Raw genomic sequence first — 22,255 nt, 5'->3', positions numbered from 1 at the left:
TAGTGTCAACACACAGCTAGTGCTGCCAGTGAGGGGAGAATCAATGTCAGGATTGGACTGTACTGCCCCCCAGAGGCATTGAAGTGAATAACATCAGCATCATCCACTAAAATGGTTTTACGCCAAACGGCATACATGGACCAATGATACACTGTAACTATGGCATGTGCAGATTAATCCAAGTAGCATTCATATCAAAAACATCGTGGTCAAAAGTAAAAAGTGCCACAGATGAAATGTGTTGATTTTTATTCAAAAGTTACTGTCTCCAGACAAGTACAAATAAGAAAACAGTGACTGAAAGAGGATGAGATAATAGACAACAAACTTAAAGTGTAGGCAAGAGTGCAGAAAAAATAAAACACAGAAATGACCAAAAGGAAGGGAAAAAAATTAAAGTTTGTATATATACACATGATCTAGTAAGAATTTATACCAATGTAGTGGTAAGTAACAAACAATAAACAGTACTTTTTTCCTTAAAAGAATTTTCTTTTACTTACATAAAATAATTAGGCAAAACACATGTAGGCTGTTCATCTACTTAATCACATTACATCTGACCACCTCATGTTTCATGTTCTAAGAAGCCAATTGTCCACCTTTAAACAAAATTACTGTGAGAGAAGGTGACCTCCAGAAGCATGTTTTAAGGCTTAAGCATGGAATGACTACTAAACAACCCCAGTAGACAAAACGTTTCATTAAAACTTGTGACAAATATATGCCAGAATCTAAACTTTGTCTAGCTGCCACAGTGCTGCTGAATCTTCCATCATTATTATTGACTGAATAACTACTTTTCACGTTTGAGATTTGAAATCTTTGCGTATTGTGTGACAGGACTTTACATGTTGAGAAAACCTTAAAGCTGGATTTCACAAGTCTTTTCATTAGTTTTATCCAAACTAATTTACACGTAGGAAAAAAGGTAGAAACCCAAAGACATTATCAAGACAAAAAAAGGTAAAAATACAAATTTAAAAATCTTCCTGGCATGGCTTGACATGCTTTCAATTTTTTTTTTACTTACACATTTCTCAAACTTTGTGACTGAGGGCTGAAAAGTTGAAAATAAGAAAAGAAAAAGCACATATATAAAATCAGCACCGATTCATATATAACCTTTATTTAAAATGTAGAGATACCCATTTCAACATTATGCTGCTGGATTGTAAGAGAAAAAGAGGTGTAATTCTTTGAACAAGCTGCTTTCTGCCAGAGCCCACACAGTGGCACTACTGGGATAAAAATCTGTTCATCGTTGGGAAGGGGGCAGGGTTAAGCTCTAGGACATACTGTTTAACAGTGTGGAGCGTTCAGTGGACTCTGGGAATCTTCACAGCATAAAGGGATCATGACTGATTCTACGTGACATCTCACCATCTTAACCACCAGTGGTTATCAGGACCTCACCTCAGGTCCAACGACAGAGGAAAAAAAAACAACGTATGAGATAGAGGGAGGAAAAAATAAAGAGCACAGAAACGAAGACCTCCATCCACTTGGCTAACACATTACAAGCAAGCTACTACAGTCTGTTTATAAATTACTACTTCACACCTGGTAACTTACTACAATTGTAAAAAGGGTTAGACATAAACAAAAAATGTTTCTTAAGTTAAGCACACCAATTCAACCCCGTATTAAAAAAAAGAAAGTGGAAAAAGCTATCATGGATTTTTCTTTCTCTCATGTCTCATTTCTAATAGGTTTGGAAGTGGCCTGATACACTATTTCTGCACAGGAAGAGCTTACCCAAGATTATAAAAGTAAATATTTGAAACAAAGTCTCTCTGAGCAAGCAACACTGAGTGTGGGTAATCATTGGTCCACGTGGAGTACAAGCCAAAAAAATTTTTATTTTGTTTTTCTTACAGAAAACACTTCTGTTTCCGCGTCTAAAATTCTCTTTAAATACAAAGCGCCTCTTCTGTATCCCAGCGTCAAAAGTATCTGGATATTAGCTTAAAACATGGGCACCCCGAGGACCTGGAAGAAACAGAAAAACAGATTTTAATAACCAGAAGCTGATTTCAAAAGTCACGTTTTGTGTAAGACTAATGCCTAAGTGATACTTATCAAACACAAAATGACACTTTAATTTAATGTAGAAATTATCTGAATGGAATACATAATTGTGTTTACAATTTTTATAACTAATTACTATTTGCTTCACCATCATCTTCTCTATAACTGAGGAAAATAAGGTGGCCATGCATGACAATTAAGTTCACAATACTTGGGTCATTGTTGGCCAGCCCACACTGTTTGTTTGTCTTCAAGATTTGGAGCTTTTACAACATGAAGAGTTCCTTTTTTCCTTGATCACATGAAATTCAACATGGTTACGAGTTTCCTCTGTAATGTGATTGTGGTTGCAATCAGTTCCTGGTTTATTTTTGTATAGTTATAGTCATTATAGAGCAAATGTGTACTTTGATATGCGCCAGCTGATGAGCACTCTGGCATTCGTTTTACATGTTAAATATAATAGCAGCCCAAGGAAAATCTTCAACGTGGACCATCAGTCCAGTACCGGTCAACGTACAAAGTAAACCAGATAGAAAACCAGACATTCCTTACCGATTCATCCATGATAGAAGCAGGATCAAAGTAGTCTGGCTTGAGCTCAGACCTCTCTCGACGGTTCTTAGAGGGTGGCTGCAAAAAAAGACATATTTATGACCAAAAAAAAATCCAACAACTAGCAGTGAACAGCTGCTTTGGCAGACGACAAATGACTCCTTGCACGTGCAAAAAAAAATCAGGAATAATACATTCATTATGGATTTTTTTTTAAAAAAAGATGGATTATAAAGCAAAAATATCCCCATACTTAACAATCCATTTTGATGGCTTCCTTGGTCTTAAACAGAAGTTTAAACAGATCAGTCCTGTCTCACGAATGAAAGGGGATTTCTGCGCATGCAGAAAAGTCACATAAAACCAGAACTAAAACTTTAAAGAAATAAAGCCTAAGTCATGAAAAGGGAAACTATCAACCCAAATGGAAGAACTGAGAGTTGCTGGCAAGTTCTAGGAAGTACTTTGACTGTCTGATCTCCACCACACTGGTTTCAAAGGCAGTTAATCTTTCTTGTATGACTCAACACAGACCCAAGATGGTGCTGTTAACTGCCAGACCTCCAGTCAGGCGGGATCTTTGGCCACTTACTTCATAGCTGGCAGCCGATGCTATGAAACAACGAGACTCACTGACAATCTCACAGCTTTTAGAGATTGCTTTTGGACCCAGATTTTAGCGTTAAATCTAATTTGAAACAACTCTTTCATTCTACTTGACACTGCATCCAATATTGTGAGTGTAAAATAAGCAGGCCATAAGTCTCCAGATCTGTCCTGACTGTTCTCAGGACAAATGTTGCACAAATTGGAACAACATTAACTATTGTTGCCTCCAGACTGAATCGTGGGTGTCTGAGAGATGAGTATGATGCCTTTTAGCTATTTGAGCCGAGTTGATCACTCATGTCAGCCAGGAAACTCTGAGCCAGAGACGGAAGACATTAGCATTCAACTGAAAATAGGGATGTTTGATCTTTTTGACCTTTGGAAAATTCATGTCATTGTATTTTTGCTATTACAAGTAGAAGATGAAAGTTCAGAAGAAGAAACATGTTCCGTTAATGTTCGGAAGAGGGAAAAATCCATCAAGTTCTTCCAGAAGAGATCTTATTAGAGGAATTCAATATTATTGGCATCTTACCAGATCAATGTCCATGGTATCAAAGTCCATGCCTTCATTTAGGTCGTCCATACGACCCTCAGATGACATCATCACATCCTCAACAATCGGCTCTTCGTCTTCCTCCATCAGCCCAGTGCCGCGACGACTGCAAAAATGAACGTGACATAATTAGGGAACCATACTTCCAATGACGATTCCGTCACAGCGTCAGCATGCGAACGTCCGTGTCTTACATAGCATGCTGCAGATTTGTCCTGAGCTTGGCATAATTCATGGCTCTTTCTTGCTGCTGACGTGCTTCTTCTTGTTGTCTCTGAGCCAGCATCCACGTCACTTGGGAACTGACAGCATCACAACACATCAGTTAGCAAAGCATTTAATCCACATGTATTTGGTGATTGAGCTGGATGTCAGTTGTACATATATAGATGGCCCACTGGCCCGGTGCCCATAAAAAGTCAGGTAGGATAAATAAACTAGTCAGTCACTCCCCCAGAAGGGCCAGCACTTGGCAGGTACAAGAAAACCCACAACTGCCCTCAAAATTAATAGAATGCAAATGAGAAATTCAGCTGAACCCTGTCCTAATGTATTTTGGCTCATATTCTAGTCCACTTATTAAATTGTCAGCAAATAAATGATCCACTGAATGATAGGTCAAGACATAACTATAAAATCTCATGGAAATATGCATTAGCATGCAAGAAAAATCTTAATTAAAATAAAATCAGTCATTAAGGCATTTCAAAAAGCAAAATGAGATAAAATGAGGAAGAGAAGAGGACTTTGGAATTTAAAGTTCGATGTGTTCACTTTACAAATGATCACAATGTTCACTGGAACATACTTGTAATCCATGGGTGTCTGGTGGTGCTGAGGCGTCTGTTGATGGTGCTGTGGGTGTTGGTGTGGCTGCTGCTGGTCGTGAGGAAGGGGATACACCCCCATGTAGCTGTCATCACGACCCCGTTTAGGGTCTCGCATAGCGGTGGAGGTGAGGTGGGGGGACTGTATCATGACTGGGGTCTGCAAGCTCTGCTGCCACACCTCGCTGTTGCTGCTCTCCTCTGGAAGGGAAAGACCAGTGAGTTGGACAGGCTTACAGGTCCACACAGTGGTACACTCTTCCATATCTATCATTGTGATGTTCTTGCATCAATCATTGTGCACACAGTGAGGGGTTTACCCCAGGGTCTTCCTTTGTGGCAACCACAATCACAACATCAACACTGTACGTCTCAGAGTCTTTTGAGAAAATAGTGCTTCCTTTATGCACAAAATCCAGTGTTTCACTGACATTTTTTTGGGTGAAGTAAACATTGCTGCGGTGTCCCACTTCAGCATGGTTCTTATCATCCATGTTAGATTAACAAGCAGACAACCTTGATTCAACCCTTCCTGCCTATTGGCAATCAGTCATACTGCAGACATTCTCAGGCTCCTTTACATCCTTTGTAGAACCAGGCATCCTAACCTAAATCAGGTTCGATTTCACCAACAACACTTATGTTTCTTATCTGTCACCTGCATATCCTAAGACACATCCTTGGCCGTAAGAAGGGCTTCGACAAACACACACACACACACACACACACACACACAAACAAACACACACAGTCAGATCTAAGTGACACTGCGTGACTTTAAGGAGCAGTGTGTCTCTTTTACCATCTGCTGTTTAATCTCCTCATCCATCAGTTTTCTGACTAGGAATACATTTGGGTTCATCTGGACTCCTGCTCGGCTCTTGTAACATTGCTGGGGTGGGCTATAATAGATGCAATTCTCATGATGAGTGATTCTGTGTTTGGGACTAAGCAGGTGTTTAGGAGACTGAACTGATTGATGTTTATGGTTCACAACAGGAAACTGCAAATTACAAAATGCCAATTTTCCTCAGATTCCCGTGTGTGTGATACCTTCTGGAAGCTTCCTCTTGGCTGCTGACGTTCCAGCTGTAGCAGCAGGAGTCTTGATCTTCTTGGAGCGAATGGAGGAGCCTCTACTGGAGTAGCCACTCATCACTGACATGGTATCGTCATCACCGCCAGCCTGCAGGGAATTCCTGTAGGAGATGAGGGGGAGCCAGCAGTCCTCTCGCTGCAATGCCATCTGGAACGTCATGAAGCGCTCTAGGTACATGTGGCTGGGGAGAAGCAGGAGATCCCAGAGACAAGATCAATAAACCCATGCATTCATGCACAAAGAAAACAAACTTAACATGAAAAACCAGGTGGACATTCCAACTGGAGGCCTCACAACCATTCATGCCTAAGAGACATCAGTTAGACCAGTTGTCACTAACACCTGTTACACTGAGCCCCACACAAGTCAGCTCAGCAGAAACAACTTACACAGTCCGCTTGTCTTGTCTCATAAGCTTTGAGGAGAACTCGCTGAGGATATCCAAGAAGGCCAGATTGAGGGGAGGCCCTCCTTCTCCCTGGGGACTAGGCTCCTTGAATGCAAACTCGATGCCATCCCTAGAAGTTAAGAAGAGATAAAAAGGAAAAATAATACTTTGGGAGATAAAAAAGAATTTATTTCAAGGACAAACCGTTTTGGGAAATAAAAATCACATGAAATCTGAGGTAAAAGCACTGTAGAGTTGAATGTGGAAAGGTTTCTTTTTTATGCATTTGAACAAGGACACAAGTCGAAGCGTGTTTAAACCATTGGCAGGACTTCACTCTACAGTTCCTTTACACTTGCCTATTGTACTATATAATGTAATTCAGAACTATTTACATTATTTGAAGGTTCAAATTTGTTAAATAATGAACAAAACAAGTCTTTCTTCATATTAAATCAACCTGTTGGACACCTGAGATAACTCATTTAATGAGGTGTATAATGTACGGACTGTCCTGTAACACTATAATAAAATAATATACATATTTGTTGTTTTTATAACATGTACCAGGCTTTCAATGCATAAGGATGGCCAACATTCAACATTCTCTCACTTAAATCTCCTGAATATCAAGAGGAAATAGGGAGAGAGTATTTGAGGAATTCTATCGCTAATATTATTTTCCCCAAACTCAGTTTTGTAAGAAGAGATAAAGCCTTACTTGTGCAGCATAGCGATGGCATCTCTGGTTTTGACTTGGTCAAGACCAAAGGTCAGAGAAAAACGTCGGGCTAACTCCTTGATTCCACAGAACGAAGAAGAGGAGCGGTCAAACCCATGACCCAGTTCAGAGAGCATTTCATTGAATAGCTAGCAGAAAGAGATACAAAAAAATATAAGATCAACAAGCTCCTAAAAAATAGGACAAAATACCACATGGACAGAATGTGTGGGGAAGGTTTCTGCAGACTGACCTGCTGCAGACTGAGGATGAGTGTCTTGGCACATTGAATCTTGTCAATTTGTCGAGTCTTACTCATAGTCTCCTTGATAATGTCACCATAATCATTGTAATACTGCACAGAAAGAAAGGAAAACATCACTGGGACTACAAGAATTATCTGTGAAATACTTAGTATGTTACAAATTAACACAGATCAAGCTTCAATTCCTTTAACCGCTGATGTGTCTTAAACATTGTGTTGCTCCTTCAATCCTCCTTTGTATAATGCTAGTTTTTTTTATATTTTTTTAAATAATAAAGGTGAAACTGACCCTCATATACTGTTTGAAGATGTCTGCTCCAGTCTTCATTTCTACCACACAGTAGATGATCAGTTTACAGTAGGCAGCCAGGAGGTTTCTCCTCTTGTGCAGAGCTTCAATTTTTACTGCCTCATCATCCTGCTGTCCATCTGAGATGACAGAAAAACGTGCACATCATATACAGCATTTCTGCAGGCTACTTACTGACTGAAATTTTAAAACCATCATTTTCATTAGCCAATTATGTCTACTGGAAAAAGTAGTATAAGAATCAGATCTTGTCGTATTTGCACCTGTGCTATTTGTGTCATCATCCTGATCTATGAAAACATGGTTAAGAATGAAGGAGAGCAGTTCAGACTGCAGAGAGTCTTCTGGTGAATAGACCAAGGGCTCCAGGTGTTCCCTTCCCCCGGACACCATCTGGTGGCTGAAGATGAGCAGCAGGTCACACAGGATGGTAAATGCCTGCAACGAGAACAAAAGAGGGAAAGGAAAACAAAACGTAGCAACTTTAGTACAAAACAAATCCTTTTAAAAATAGATTAATTCCGTCAGTCAAAAGTATACACACTGTGTTATGGGTTTGTGAAAATAAGTTAGCTCAGATGTTTCTGCTAATGTTGAATTTCTCATGACTGATAAACAGGTTGATTTATTGGTCATTTTTTTTGTGACAAAAGCAACAACTGTGGCTGAAAACCAACTCTTAAAAATTCTTTACTGCCTTGCCTATAATTGATTATCCCCATTTAATACTAAATGCGCTCTTGTTTTACTATTAAAAAGACTTTATTAACATACGAGTCAATATTAAATTATTGTCCTCTTATCACCTGTTCTTTGACTGCTGTATTAACGTTGGTGAGGTAGCGTTGACACATCATGCAGAATGCTCTCATCTGCTTCCTAAGGGTTACCAGATCATCCTGATAAAAAGGGAGAACAAGTTATGATTTGTTTGACATCAAACTTGAATGCCACTCAGATTCAGAACAGTGTTGAGTATGGTCATGAAAAGGCCTCACCTTCCTGGAACTGCCCTCAGATGACTTAGCAAGGTGCCAAAGGATTACGTAGTGGGTACACTGCAGCGAGTGGATCACTATCTGCTCACAAGGGGGGGAAAAAAACCCTGATGGGTTTTGAACATTCTCAACAAGTTGCTGTGCATGTTTATTTAATTACCTGTTCAGGCATATCTCCATTCTCTATGCCTGTGTTGAGAAGCTTGAAGTTGCTGGTAAAGAGGTCCCACCCCGACAAGTCATGTGCACTGCAGATATATGAGTTTCCCTCAGTTTAAAACGCTTTTCCACACAGTTAATTTAAGTTACTGCTCCACTGTAAAGTGCACAGGAGATGAAAAAGCTGGATGTGAAGTGTACGAATATCATACTTGTGAAATGCCGTGATCCTTTTTAGAGTTGACAAAACCTGATAAGCATCATCTTCATCCGCCTCTTCGCCCTAAAAGGAGACAATTTGAAAATTGATTGAAGCTGTGAAGAACCAGAGGTTTGTTTATTCATTTAAAGATTATCATCGGAAATAAAGATCTAGGTTTTAGAGATTCTTTAATAAAGAAAAGAAACTTAGTCCCTCAGTGGGGAAATTCTTTTTTCACTTTATATACATTTCACACACACACATATACGCACAAACATATATGCACAAACATATACGCAAGGTGCCTGTAGACATGTACTTAAAAGGAGAGATGGTGAGTGAATCGCAGCCATGTATCAGCACCGTAGGAGCAGCTTGTGGAGTTCAGTGCCTTGCTCAAGGGCACTAGGCAGTGCTCAGGAGGTGAACTGGCACCTCTCTAGCTACCAGCTCCCTCTTCCAAGTCAACACTAGAGATGGACTGACCACCCTCTGGTCTCCATGCCATGTCCTTCTGGTCTGAGCTCCTGCCACCCCATAAAATTTGATTTCCTCCTGTTTTCTCACATACCTTTACATACATGCTCTGACTTCACCAAAAGTTGTCAGAACATTTTTGTTGAATAAATATGAACGACTAAGTGGATGAATATGAGAATGGGTTGGAAGCTTGTTCTCATGGAAGAAACCATAAATCTGTGTGCATCCCTTCAATCCTACCTCTTGTAGAAAATCTTCCAATAGCCTGTTGAACTTGTCCACAAGCTCATCCAACAACTGGGAGCGGGCAATGTCCACCCTGTTAAAGATTGTGAATTCCTCGTTGCAGAGGGCGTGATATGTTTTAGAGCAGGCCTCCAAAACTTCAGTGTCTGTGTGCTTCTCCACAATTTCCCTGATTTGACGCAGTAGGGATTCCAGGTGCTGCAAAGAATGGGAAACACATTTTTAATACAAGCCAACATGAAAGATAAAACTAGTTTACTATAATGTTATATTAACAGATGATTTTTTTAAAATATCTGAGGGATTAGTATTTGTGGACTTGTAAATGTTTCACCTTTTCCAGACGCCCTGTAGTATAAATCTCCAGGTCAAAAAACTGAGGCAGCTGCAACAAATTTGTCACTTTCTCTGCATCCACAGCGTACTGTAAAATAAAGACCACAATGAAAACGTGCATTCAGAGGGGACAAGGCCATTAACACAGAAAGGACATAACATACCTTGGCCAGAAGGGGGGGCAAAGCCACAGCAAAAAGCTCTGTCATTCTGGTTCTGTCATCAAGCTGAGTCTTCTTTTCCTTTGCCGTCATCACCTGATCAGACGCAAGAAATCAGATACTTGTCCATAAAACTACTTTGCAGACAACTATTTTAGTCATTTTAAGTTTATTCTTCGACAAGTCTATGGTTTATATCAATGACAGTTAAGTTAAATTAATTTCCCTGATGGAACCTCCTGAAGGGATGAATAAAGTCTTACTCTACTCTAGTCCTACTCTCTTATTTAGCTCTTACAATTGCAAATATAGTCATTTTGTGGAGATTTAAATCCAAGTCAAATTCATGAAGAAATGCAAAAAGGGTTCTGGTTATTTATTTGACAGCTGGTTCTCAAACTTAAAACACACAGAATAACCAATAAATCCTGCATTTAATCTGCATTACAAACTTTTCCACAAAGTATTAGTTTGCTCAATGGACACACACAAACTGTGACATCACTTAACACTGAAATGACGAGCATGACATTCCCAGAATAATCATGCACATGCTCTAAGAAAATACTTTAGTTCTGAATTACCCAATCTCAGTCCAATTGTTTACTGTTAGTTATTCTTACCCTCTTTCCCGTCCCTCTTCCGACAGGCGGGTGGCATTCTGCAGCCTGGCGGACCGTGCACAGCATGATTTCAATCAAAGCTGTCTCTTGTCTATCTGTCAGAGCTGCAAAAAAAACATATGCAAGAATTAGAATGGTCTATGACATTCCTGTAACATGACCCACACACAAGGGTGTATGAAGTAGACCATACCTTCCTCTCCAGGTAGTGGGTCGTCAAGCAGTAAGCTGATCATGCACTCCCAATCCTTCAGTAGCTCTGCACCACATTCCCAGAGGGAGTCCACCAGGTAGGCTGCATGCTCATGGAGCTAATGAGTGACATTCACACAGGCAGATTATTCAATTACTTGTTACTGTCATTACAAACACATGGTGCACCCCAAGTGTGACAGCAAAAGAAAACTAGTTGATGATGTACCTCACTCTCCAGAAAAAAGAAGACAGTGGTCTTAATGAGGTTGGCGTTGGGGCTTTGTCTGCCTCTCCTCTTGGGGGCACCTTCTTCCTCTGGTTCTCGTTGGCTGAACAATCTTTGGGAATATTGATCATAAATTGGAAATCACACAAAAGCAACCACAGCATAAACTTACAACTGCAACTCAGAAACAGCATTGGGCTTCAATACTGAAAGCCTTAAAACAAGATGAGGACTAACAGAGCTGTCAGTTTAAACTTGCTTCATTAGACTGGTGACAGAGCAACTTCCAAATTTCAATCGAACTTAACTGTGTGGAGGAACATCAGAAAAACTTGCTGTGATGCAAAACGCAACTAGGTCAGCAAAGACAAGATTTCCATATGTGTGACGTTGTTATTTTCATTCTCAATTTTTCCCTTTTGTTTCTCCGCATTAGTTTTCCTGAGCTCAATCCAATACGACTTCTGTTGACTAATAGGTTTTAGTGGCGCTGAACATACTTTTTAAACAGGAACTCTCCAGCTGCAATGGCAACAGGCCTGTGTGCTGAGTAAACCAAGTGGTAGACACTCTCACAATCTTCTGGGGTCAGCACCTCATCTGTACTACTGTAGAGACAAACCACAAGACTCAGTAAACTTCAGTTCTACGTGACAAACGAGAAGAACTAGTAATTATTAATGTAACTCTAAAAACAAAAAAAGTTTGTGTTCTTAAGTTGAAGATGACATTTCACTGATGTTAATCAACATAACAAACACAACACCAAAAACATCAAATGCTATCAAGAGTATGTTCACTTACTTCAAAACTAGTGTGAGCAGTTTAATAGCTTGTACTGCAACATCATATTCTTTATCGAGAGTCATGGACACAATACGGTCCTGTGGACAGAGAGAGTTGGATCAAGGATGGCAATTTTATCACAGTCTAAATCTATCAATTCAATCACGTTTGGTGATGTGTGAGTTTATCAATGAGACTGGAGTAGTTGTGTAGAAGTTATCCAGCAGGTGGTGCTAACCTTGAAGCGGCTGGTGAAGAGTTCCAGTCTTGCATTGAGTTCTCTGTTGTAATAGAGACCCTGCAACGCTGTCAGACACTTCAGACGTACCTCGCCTTGCTACAATAAAGAAAGAAAAGCATTTGTCAACAAATAATTAAAGTAAATAACATCAGTAATGGTGCTAATTTGATATTATTTTTAACAGTTGGTTTTATTCTGTATTTTTGTGCCAACATTTTGTTATTCCATCATTACAGTAATTGATTACACTGTTAACAATCCTCACTTATTCTGACTGCTCAGATTGATGATTAGTATTCTATAAGTAGGAATTATCTGTCATTGTCAAGCTTTACGCAATAATACATTTGACAGAACTGAACTTGATTTAACATTACAGTACATTACAAGAGAGATGAGTGAGATGTCAAGTGAGCTGCAGTCCGTGCACGACAACGATCTCCTGAGAAAAGGTCTACTTTGGAACACAGTCCAAACTCCTGTGCTGATGGATCAGTCTGTGTATGGGTTACAAAACGAGAACAAGAAATGCTCCTGTGACCCACCTTATCATGCATTGTCCATCCAACATATTTCAGATAGCTGTCGTTGAGGAAGGCATCACTATAGAGTTTCATCCAGACTCCAATCTCTTCTATACAGATTGCCCTGATTTCTGCTATGGAATCACTGTAAAAACAGAATTTGTTTGAAAGGATGGAATAAATTAACTGTGGCAGCATCAGCAGCCAGTTCAAGCCATGCTTCTTTGTAGTAAATATGTGAATTATGTGAAACCATACCGATATCGATGAACAAACACTCCTTTGAAAATTGCATTCATCATGTTTTCAATCTCATCCTGATTTTCTTGGAGCTGAAATGAAGAGCATAACAGAAAGCATAAGCCAATATATATGGTCAAACACAAAGAGAAACAACAAGAATGCTAAAGTACGAGGTGACCAGCAGATATTGTAAACATAACAAGATTTGCGACTGTCAACTACGCTACCATGCTGTGCTGTAGCTGCACAGTGAATGAACAGATGGATACCCGGTGTGGCCTGCTTTTATATAACCTGATTTACTGACAAAGCTAACTCAGCACCAGCATAACCGCTATGGGTGCACCACCTACAGAGGTGTTGCAGGTCTAAAAGTGGTTCAGATTTATGAGCGCAAGCAAGAGAATTTAACAATAAATTACTTCAAGTAGTAGGATTAGATTTCAGGGCTGATGTGTGCTCATGCTTTTCATGATCACACAGAAGAAAAAGGGAAATATGAGGATACAATTTGGAAGTTAGAAAATTTCATTTCTGACATCAAAAATAAGGTTCTGACCAGTGTCGAGAAATCATGAGGGTAGGTCCCTTCTTTAAATATTTGTAGCTGGGGAACAGACCAAACTAAAATATCAGCAGATATAGAATCAAACTTGCATTTTTAATTTTTTTTATAAACTATAGTGATACCCGAAGGGAAATTAAGAGCACACTCTAGTTTTGTCAAACAAACACATGCATGTTAGTATGTACAGGCCCCTGTAGCACACGGAAACACACACAAACGGGCCTGTAAGCATGCAGGGGGAGGTAGAGTGGCGGGCAGCTCCTACATGTTGCACGCCAAATGAGCAACTTGTAAAGGGGGACGGCGCCTGCTCACGGGTGTCTCAGCAGGGCTCGGGAGGTGAGTTGATACCTCACACTGTCAGCTCACACGCCAGGTGGCTGGGGGGGAGGCGGGAATCGATCCGCTGATCTTGGAACATTGGACGACCCGCTCTACCGCCCGCTTTACCGCTGAGCCACTGCCGCCCCCAGACACGCAGAGATCATAACATCCCAGAGATCAGAATGTGAGACATGCTTCCCCCGACATGTTTGAAATGCACACCCCCAAAATCAATATGGTTGGATTCCAGTGTCTTAAATACCATCAACAGCATGAAATGGAATTGGCTAACTGGATTACCGGTATTTTTAGTTTAGTTGAACAGTGGGAAAAAATGAAGAAGTGTCATACGTCTTTATATATGTCAATGGAACAAATCAATACATTGGTGTAGCCAATGAAATGACAGTATATTGCGGTGCTATGTCAGTTATAGCTATTAGCATGGCAGACGATAAGCCTTTGCTCAATAAACTATATTTAATGCAAACTCATATTTTAATTATGGGAATAGAGAAATTCATTCACTACCTTATGTGTGTCTGCAATCTATTCAAAAAAATTTCAAAATTGAGAAGGAATATTTATATTTAGGTCATCCATAAAGAATGGGATGAAATAGATCATGATAATGGTCAAACTGCCCAATCCAATTAGAATTTGATTACCCCAATTCTATGTTTGTCGGAATTCAATAGAAATGCGCTTGAGAAAAACACTTGGAAATAAAAAATTAAAAACATTCTAAATTTTCCATGTAGGTACTCTTACCTCTTTGCGTTTCTGCAGGAGCAGCTCCAGCCTATCGTTTGCCCTTTTGGCTACCATTTTATTTCGCTCTGCCTCATATTGGCGCTGGGTGTTGTCCATGTTGATGCTAAGGTTTAGCGCTACATTCACCAGGGCCGTCATCAGCTTCATGGCTACCAAAAACACAACAAGAAACAAGAAATTAGACCCTCTGTAGCAGTAAAACTTAACTGAAAGTCTGATAACTCAGGGGGGGGTTTGTCAGGATTTGTACACATTATCACAATAAAGGGTGTTTCTTGTATTATTCAATTCTTTTGGCATATTGTGGGATTATAACAAGGGAAACACTTGTTTGTGATAATGATAAAATGGGTGATTTTATGATCCAACAAAATATTTGGCAGGATGTCCCAATAATTATTTTTGCAAGTAAAAACCAGGAACTGGAGTTCTCTGCTCATGACTCATGAGCAGAGAACGCCATTGAGGAATAGGCTAAGATTCTTCAGGAATGCTGCCAGATGCTGGACCTGTGCATCCTGTTTAGAGCAGATCAGAGGAGCAAAAGATAAAAATGTACCAACATGTTTATTAAAAATGAATGGAATAATTACATCCCGCTTCAAAATGGTGATGTATTGTAATTTTCAGTGTTTGTGTGTTCGTCCTTTAGTCCACCAAATATCTTCGCAACCGTTGTAGGTAGAAAGATGAAACAAAAAGCACATTACACGGGCAGCAAAGGAATCAAAATGAGATGAATGACCTTGAGAAAACTAGGTAATGGTCAAATTTCAACTTTTGTACACTCAGGAACCAGATAAAATAGAAAGACAAGGGAGAAGGCCAGTGTGAGTAAGATCATAGAAGTAGGTAAGAGCGCTAGCTTTGATCTTTGACCTATGCAAGTAGGTCACAGTAAAATTTTGAATTCAGGGGTGTTGCGGGATGTTGCAGTCTGTGACTGCCTAGTTTTGAGACTGCAGTAGTAGTTCAGTGTAACATTTTGTGTTATATCTGGGCATTGTGTGTTATATTTGGGCAAAAAGATTTGCAGTATTGTGTTGAGAGATAGAAACTGATTCTGGGAACATGGTTTCTGCAAACAGCTGATTGTCTAATTGATCAATAAAACTTAATATCTGACTGGGTTGAATATTGTTGCTTTCAACTGTCGAGCTCCTGTAATTAATTTTTTCTTAAAAAAGAATAGCCACACACTGACAAAACCTACAACATAACAACGTTTTGACATGAGGCAGGCAACAGATATGGGGGAATGTTTGTGCCATGTTATGCACTCTACTGAGTGCCATTCAAATATGTTGTCTACCACTGTAACTCCAAAAATTAAAACATAAAACAGCACATTTAAAAACTGAGGAAATGCATTTCCATGCTGAATTAAGCAACTGAAATTTGTCAAAATGTAACAGAGAAGCCACAACATGCACGAAAGGTAGAAGGCCTAATCAAAGATGACAAATTGGCAATAATGACTATGATTACTAGACAGAAATATACAACTTTTATTCTTCGACCAGCTCCATGAGGTCAGCGTGTCCAAACTGGAAAGAGCATGTGGCTAGTAGTAAAGTGTAAATATTAAACTCTGTTCTGTCTAAAGTGAGGAGTACAGTGAATAAATCAGCTCAAAGCCTGATTTTAGGTTTTTCCAGTGCAGGGGCCAATCAATAATTACAATTAAAATATACTTGGCACAACAGAAGGATCACAAGTCCAGACAGCTAACTTGCACCTCACTTAAAATTACAAGGAAAAATGATAAATGAAAAGACTTTATATAGTTCTTCTTTGAGGATGGAATTACGTAAAATGTATTTACAATGCCAAGATAGAGTTTCACTGCACCTCGTTTCCAGATTTGTCTTGTTTAAGCACCGCATTTTTGTCTTTTTCAGGAAGACTTTTGACTCTACCAAAGAAGCCCAGAGCACAACTGTTTTCACAAAAAAGATAATACTAGAGATGCCAAAAACCTTTCATCGCAAAAGGGATAAGATTTTATATTCAGCTCAATAAAAATGACAACTTAATTGATTTCTTCAGAATGCAAAACAGTTTGCAATGGAAGTTGCCATGGTGATCAAATCAGGCCGAGAAGTTTGCCTTAAGTGTGGCTACGCAATATAACCTCATTTCAAAGATGGAACAACATTAAAATGAAGTATAACATGCACAGAAGATATTTCTGTGCATGTTCTGTGAGTGTTAAGTGCTTTTATTAATGACAGTATGTGTTCCATACTTGAATTGGATCAACAACTACACCATGGACAGATTAATTGAACTGCACTGACTCTCATCTTAACCCTTTCCAGTAATTTGTTTTTTGGTTGCCTGTGGCTACACAAACCAGAAGGAAGCTAATACGTCGTTAAACCTTACAGAAAATAATGTGGGGGCAAAAAATGCCCAATTATGGGTTTTATGAACCAGCAATAGGGCAGAAAATACCAATATATCCTTAAATGCCATATATTACTGTTTTTAAAGGTACAATTACTCCACAAATATCATCGTTATGGCAAACAGACATCAGACAAACAAACTGATTTCACACAGCTCCAGCAACCTGTTGTTATCCATCATAGCTGACAAGGAATAAGTTCTGTATTTTTGTGAACTGCAGCAAACTATCAGAAAAAAAGTGGCAGAATGCTTGGGGGTAAATGTTACAATGTTTATGTGCTCTCATAACGTAGACAGAACATATTGTCAGAACCATTTAGGGATCGACTGAACAAGAACACACGTACCCACCTCCTCCTCTTCATGCAACCTCAGATGCTCATTTCACATCAATGCTTCAAAACCTGTGCATTACTATGAAGAACTAACATTTTCCTGGATAGATTTTGCCCTCATATCCAACGCAAGTTAGGATTGTACCTTTTAGAACAGGTCAACTGCTGCAATTCATCACTCATATTCAAATGTGCATGGCATACACCAGAAGACACAGACTTACCTGCCAGTGTTGAAGTGTGTCTGAAGGCTCGCACTTGGGAGTCTGATAGTCCGGTGAGAAGAGAGATGACGGTGTCCATCATGTACTCATCATAGATGATACTGTACTGACACTGGCGCACAAGCACCAAAATGAATTCACAAAAGCTTGATTTGAACTTCTTCCACTGTGGTCCTGCAATGGTTAGAGGGTAGTCCCCACTGTCCTAAAAGGGCAAGTCAGGAAACGTCAGTTAATGCAATGACAAATTCCAACTAACATCACTGTCATGTGCTTTCTACAATTTCACCTTCAGAACAGCTCTTATCAAGTTCAAGCTTCCAGGAGCCATAAATTATGATTTTTCACAACTTTTTCGGTCCTTTGCTGCACTCTCATTCCCACTCTAATTTCCTGCCAAACAGCTTCAGCATTTCTATTCATTAACAGCCTTACTAGAAAAGTCACACAAGTATGCAGATCTGAATCCTATGCTGTGAAACATCATTTAAACCAACAATTCCAAGCCTCTCAATGGTTGAAGCAGCCCTTCACTCCAATGTGCATCGCTGGTCAAACAGTGGTTAAACCTTTGAGACACCCTAAAATTGTAAAAAATTGTAGTTTTTTGCTCAGCAAACCGGTATTAACCATGTACAGCAGATGCTCTGCTCTTGCTGGTGCCCCCCCGGCTCACACCCTTTATGAGCAGTAGCCCAACAGCACATTGTTCATTTTGATTCATTTTTGTTCCGTTTTGAGAGAAACTCCCACATCAATGTCTTGTCCCACCTGCCTCAATGCCCAGTGTAGATAGCACAGACAAAAAAAAGGATTTTTGGAATCGCAATTTATATTTCCATCACATAAAGTAGCCCATCTTTCCCATCACCCAATGATTATATTTTAGCCCTAACCCTTAACAATACCAGTGATGCTGAATTATGAATAAATTAACGTACATGAATACATAGAGCAGCACGTACTAACTAGCATTAACTGATGCCATGACAATGACACTTTAGAACATTACAAAAAAATTATTACTGGTTTTCTGTATTCATTCTTAACTGTCACTATGGTGATGATTGCACTGCAAAACTTCAAGTTACCTCATCAAATTCCTCTGTCATTCGTCTGATGATCTCAGAGTTCTGCATGTTGCGGAACATTTCTCCACTGACCACACCTGATAAACACAGACAGGTGAGAGAGAAGACAATTCAATTTATTAACAATTAAGTTGCATTCATTCAAAAAAACCTCATTAGGGAGGAGGAAACGGCAATACATAAATGTTTTGATAGTTATATAAATACTTTAAGGATACCAAAGGAAATTTTGGGTCTGTTTAAAAATGACAATAATGAAGTACATCAAATTAAAGACACAAACACACATACCTTTACATCCTGAGCACTGGATGAAGAAATTGATAAGGTCTAGCAGTGCAACATCTCTGTCATGTTTGTAAGACTCAATCCAGTCATCAACGACAGACTATGGGAAAATAGAAACAAAACATGTGAAAAAAAAAATCCATCTGTCCATCTTCTTGCATTGCGATCATCTCCTCTCCAGTCGCTTATCCGCCTTGTGGGTCACAGCTCTGCTTGAACCTATCCCAGCTTACTAAAGGTGAGAGGACCGGTACACTCCAAACAAGACACCAGCTCATCACGGGGCCACATTAAAGACAAACAAACACACATGCACACACTCACACTTACGGACAATTTGGTGGGACCAATTCACCTAAGTTGTATCACATATTTAAAACCAGAGAGAATTTATCTTTTATATGCAACCAACCAAACGACTAACCAACCAATAAAACAATGAACAAATAAATAAATAAATACAGTCTTTAGGATAATGGCATTCAGACCTGCATTGCACTCCTGCCCAACTTGACCACTTCAAACAGCATCATGTTTTCCATGCCGTTCTCCTGGTGGTGACCATTTATCCGGCCTGCTCCCTTCCCTCCTTTGCCTTTCTCCCCTGCTGCCTTCTTCCCTTTCTTCCCACCCTAAAGCAGAACAGACAAGCATGTTAGGTACAGGGATTATCAAAGAGATTTGGAATAGAAAGGGCTTATTTATATCAAATACAAATATGAATGACAATATGTCTATCCAAGAACACAAATGACCCAGATTAATTTCCAGTTAAATCAGAATGAACGTACAGATAATTCTAACTCTCTGTCAGAGGCAAAAGGCAAACACATACAGGCAGACAGAAGATAGAGATCTTGTTGTTTAGTTAGAATGTCCTAATACATGCTAAGAGCAGAGCCATGTGAGATTACAATACCTTTCCTTTAGCTGAGCTTGTACTCCTTCCATCTGGATCCTCAGAGAAGTCTGTGTCTGAAGAGAAACGGGTGTCTGTGTCCCTGGTAGGAACAAACAACTCATCAGCATAGAAATTTAACCTCAACCTTACATTTAAAAAGTAAGTGAACACTTACTGAGTATAGGCAAACTCTGATGGTATTTCTGGTGCTGCTATCATTTCTGTAACATCTTCTGGACAACTCCAACTTATGACTGGCTTGAGATCCTCAGCAAACACATGAAAGTAGAGGCTGCATGTGACCTGGAATTTGAAACAGTATGACCTCATTATATTAATAGACCTTTTATACGTGTAAACACAGTAAAGGCTATGTATGCTATAAAGTAAAAAAGTTTTCTGAAATCCCATCCTGTTTTGAGAGTTTCTCTGATGCCTTTCAGGAAAAAAATGTTTCACATGGTAACAGGGGGCGGACACAAACGTTTCTGTCACAGCCTCCTAACGAAACATTGGCTCCCTCTCTTTCTCAGCTCTTCTAGGTTCACACAACGTCAGGCTTAGAACGCTGGAGTGTCTTCCTGATTGGCCAAATGCGGTACTATCCTATCCGCCCCATGCTGCTATCAACCAATCAAAACATAGTATCAACATCAACAAGATACTGCAGGCCACAGAGAAACTATAGCATGGCTGTGATGTGTAAATTAGTGGCACATAGATCCAGATATAAGCAAGAACCAGAGCTAGCTTTTGAAATTCTTCCTCTGACCATAATTTTAAAAAAGTATACAAATTTCTCTTTTCCAGGCACAAAATTAAATAAAAGCACAACTGTGCAGTCTTGCGAAGGGAAACTTAAACTCCACCCATCACCCAGCCCATTACGCCTCGTGTGTTTTAGTCCCAGTGCACTCTAATGACATATAAGTGTGTCACTCTTAAAGTATTACTAGAGAAAAGGGAGTGAACATTGAAGAAAAAAATCTGATGCAACGAAGTCTTAGTTAGTCTGTCCTATATTATAATATATATATTACATATTTATATAAAAATATGATTTTTTTTTACTATGCATATATAACGATTATCTTAAAATGTCACACTTCTAACAATAATCCATCGGAGACCAATTTCAACAGCAAAGCTATTGAGTTACATCTTTATAATTACGGGTCTCTCGAGGTGCCTATTTCCTTGGTTGTGAGGGGGTAGTGCATGACAAGACGATGGGATTTTATGGGTGTATGCTGAAAAAGTGGCGCCAATTCGGGCTGAATATTGCATAAACTTGTTACAGTGACGTGAGGCTGGGCAACCGTGGATAAAACGAATATTTGAAACCATATGGTGTGAGTGGCTTCATATTAAAAATATGAACATCTACCGAGTGAGTTCCCTCCAACAGCGCCGATAAGGCTATACTCTTCGTCGGCTCCTGTCAAAATTGACGCCGGTGCGCTGCTACTGCTAGCGCCACCAGATTAGCAACTGAGGATATTAGCACCTTTTCTCAATCGTCAGCTAGTTCAAATTTTAAATATTCAGCATGCAAACTCAGTGCAAATCGGCTGTAAATCACCACATAAGCAACGAGAATATAAATACTCAATGCATAATCGTTACATATCCAAAACACTCACGTATTTATTACACTATTGTAACACAACCAGAATAACAAAACAACGCAAGCCCTACTGTACTAGCGCATGCTAATATTGGCTAGTACACAATACCACTCATCACGAACATTCAAAATGACATTTACTGAAGTCCGTCTGCACAACAATCATTTGTGGCTCTCGCCCGAAAAAGGAACATATAGTTAAAACCCATATTATGCGATTAACAAACTGATAACTACCATTAGTTAGCCGAGCTAACAGCTACCGCTAACGTTACCTAAAAAAACATCACGTCCTTGCGTCCTCCATCTTGCCTCGGGAGTTCCAGTAACGTATTGCATAAGAAACAAACACTTTGTTTACAAATATATAAAGTACAAATCAGTCGTCTTGAATATTAAAACATCTGTTTTGATAACTAAGTAAATATTTGGGGTTATTGAACCAAAAAGCCAGTCCGCTAGCTTGCTAACAACCGAAGTAGCCATGTACCGCGAGCTAGCGAAGCGACTTGGTTTAGGCAAACATCCGCGCTCTGGGCTCACCGAGGGCTAGCCTGGCTAGCGGGACGGCTAGCAAAATACAAACCAACTAACTTCCAGATAGCTCTCCGCCATTTTACAGCTAACTTACCTTGTAGCAAATGTAGTCACGGTAGAACCTTAACTTTCACTATTATGGAACAGCTTTCGTCTGAATTCCACTACAATTCCGAAAAAAATAGTTTAAAAGTCGCGGTCAGAGGCGGTTTCGGACGTTCTCTCACCCCGCTTGCTCCGTAGTTCGGTTTGTTGTTTCGACGACCTGGGAGAAGGAAATCCTGGTGCAGAGCTACCACCTAGCGGTCACAAAACTAGAATGAGGCGCAGCGCTGCTGAGCTGACGTCTAGTGGTCATTGACGAGTACTACAAATGCTCTTCTCTATTTGTTC

At 39.6% G+C, this 22,255-nt stretch overlaps 1 protein-coding gene across 2 annotated transcripts; it reads right to left on the bottom strand.

Moving 5' to 3' along the window:
* Window positions 1–232: 232 nt before the first annotated feature.
* On the bottom strand, window positions 233–22,170 carry stag2b (STAG2 cohesin complex component b). 2 transcript variants are annotated; one of them, XM_068325321.1, is made up of 34 exons: window positions 22,090–22,170; window positions 19,874–20,001; window positions 19,717–19,798; window positions 19,286–19,429; window positions 18,801–18,897; window positions 18,510–18,586; window positions 17,419–17,623; window positions 14,445–14,596; window positions 12,797–12,870; window positions 12,560–12,683; window positions 12,012–12,110; window positions 11,792–11,871; window positions 11,488–11,595; window positions 10,988–11,099; window positions 10,760–10,877; window positions 10,567–10,670; window positions 9,947–10,039; window positions 9,781–9,870; window positions 9,441–9,644; window positions 8,731–8,801; window positions 8,520–8,607; window positions 8,360–8,440; window positions 8,168–8,260; window positions 7,625–7,799; window positions 7,341–7,480; window positions 7,040–7,141; window positions 6,787–6,935; window positions 6,067–6,195; window positions 5,632–5,858; window positions 4,560–4,779; window positions 3,946–4,053; window positions 3,731–3,857; window positions 2,587–2,664; window positions 233–1,992 (listed from the first exon to the last, which is right to left on the bottom strand). In XM_068325321.1, the coding sequence occupies exons 2-34, from the start codon at window positions 19,915–19,917 to the stop codon at window positions 1,969–1,971; spliced, it is 3,819 nt and encodes a 1,272-aa protein (XP_068181422.1). In that variant the 5' UTR covers window positions 19,918–20,001; window positions 22,090–22,170; the 3' UTR covers window positions 233–1,968. The 2 variants fall into 2 exon arrangements, with proteins under 2 accessions (XP_068181422.1, XP_068181421.1); XM_068325320.1 differs by having other exon boundaries at window positions 21,957–22,133.
* Between the last annotated feature and the right edge of the window lie 85 nt (window positions 22,171–22,255).

Source organism: Antennarius striatus, chromosome 10 (assembly GCF_040054535.1).
Source record: "Antennarius striatus isolate MH-2024 chromosome 10, ASM4005453v1, whole genome shotgun sequence".
In the NCBI taxonomy this organism is placed as follows: domain Eukaryota; kingdom Metazoa; phylum Chordata; class Actinopteri; order Lophiiformes; family Antennariidae; genus Antennarius; species Antennarius striatus.
The sequence above is the reverse complement of the archived record's forward strand: the minus strand, read 5'-3'. Positions and strand labels throughout refer to the sequence as shown.

Coding starts and splice junctions, on each gene's coding strand:
- stag2b (XM_068325321.1), bottom strand. CDS start 19,917: ATGATAGCAGCACCAGAAATACCATCAGAGTTTGCCTATACTCA. Junction 7,142..7,340: donor TCTTCAAACAGTATATGAGG/GTCAGTTTCACC, acceptor CTTTCTGTGCAG/TATTACAATGATTATGGTGA. Junction 5,859..6,066: donor AGACAAGACAAGCGGACTGT/GTAAGTTGTTTC, acceptor GCTTCTCCCCAG/CCACATGTACCTAGAGCGCT.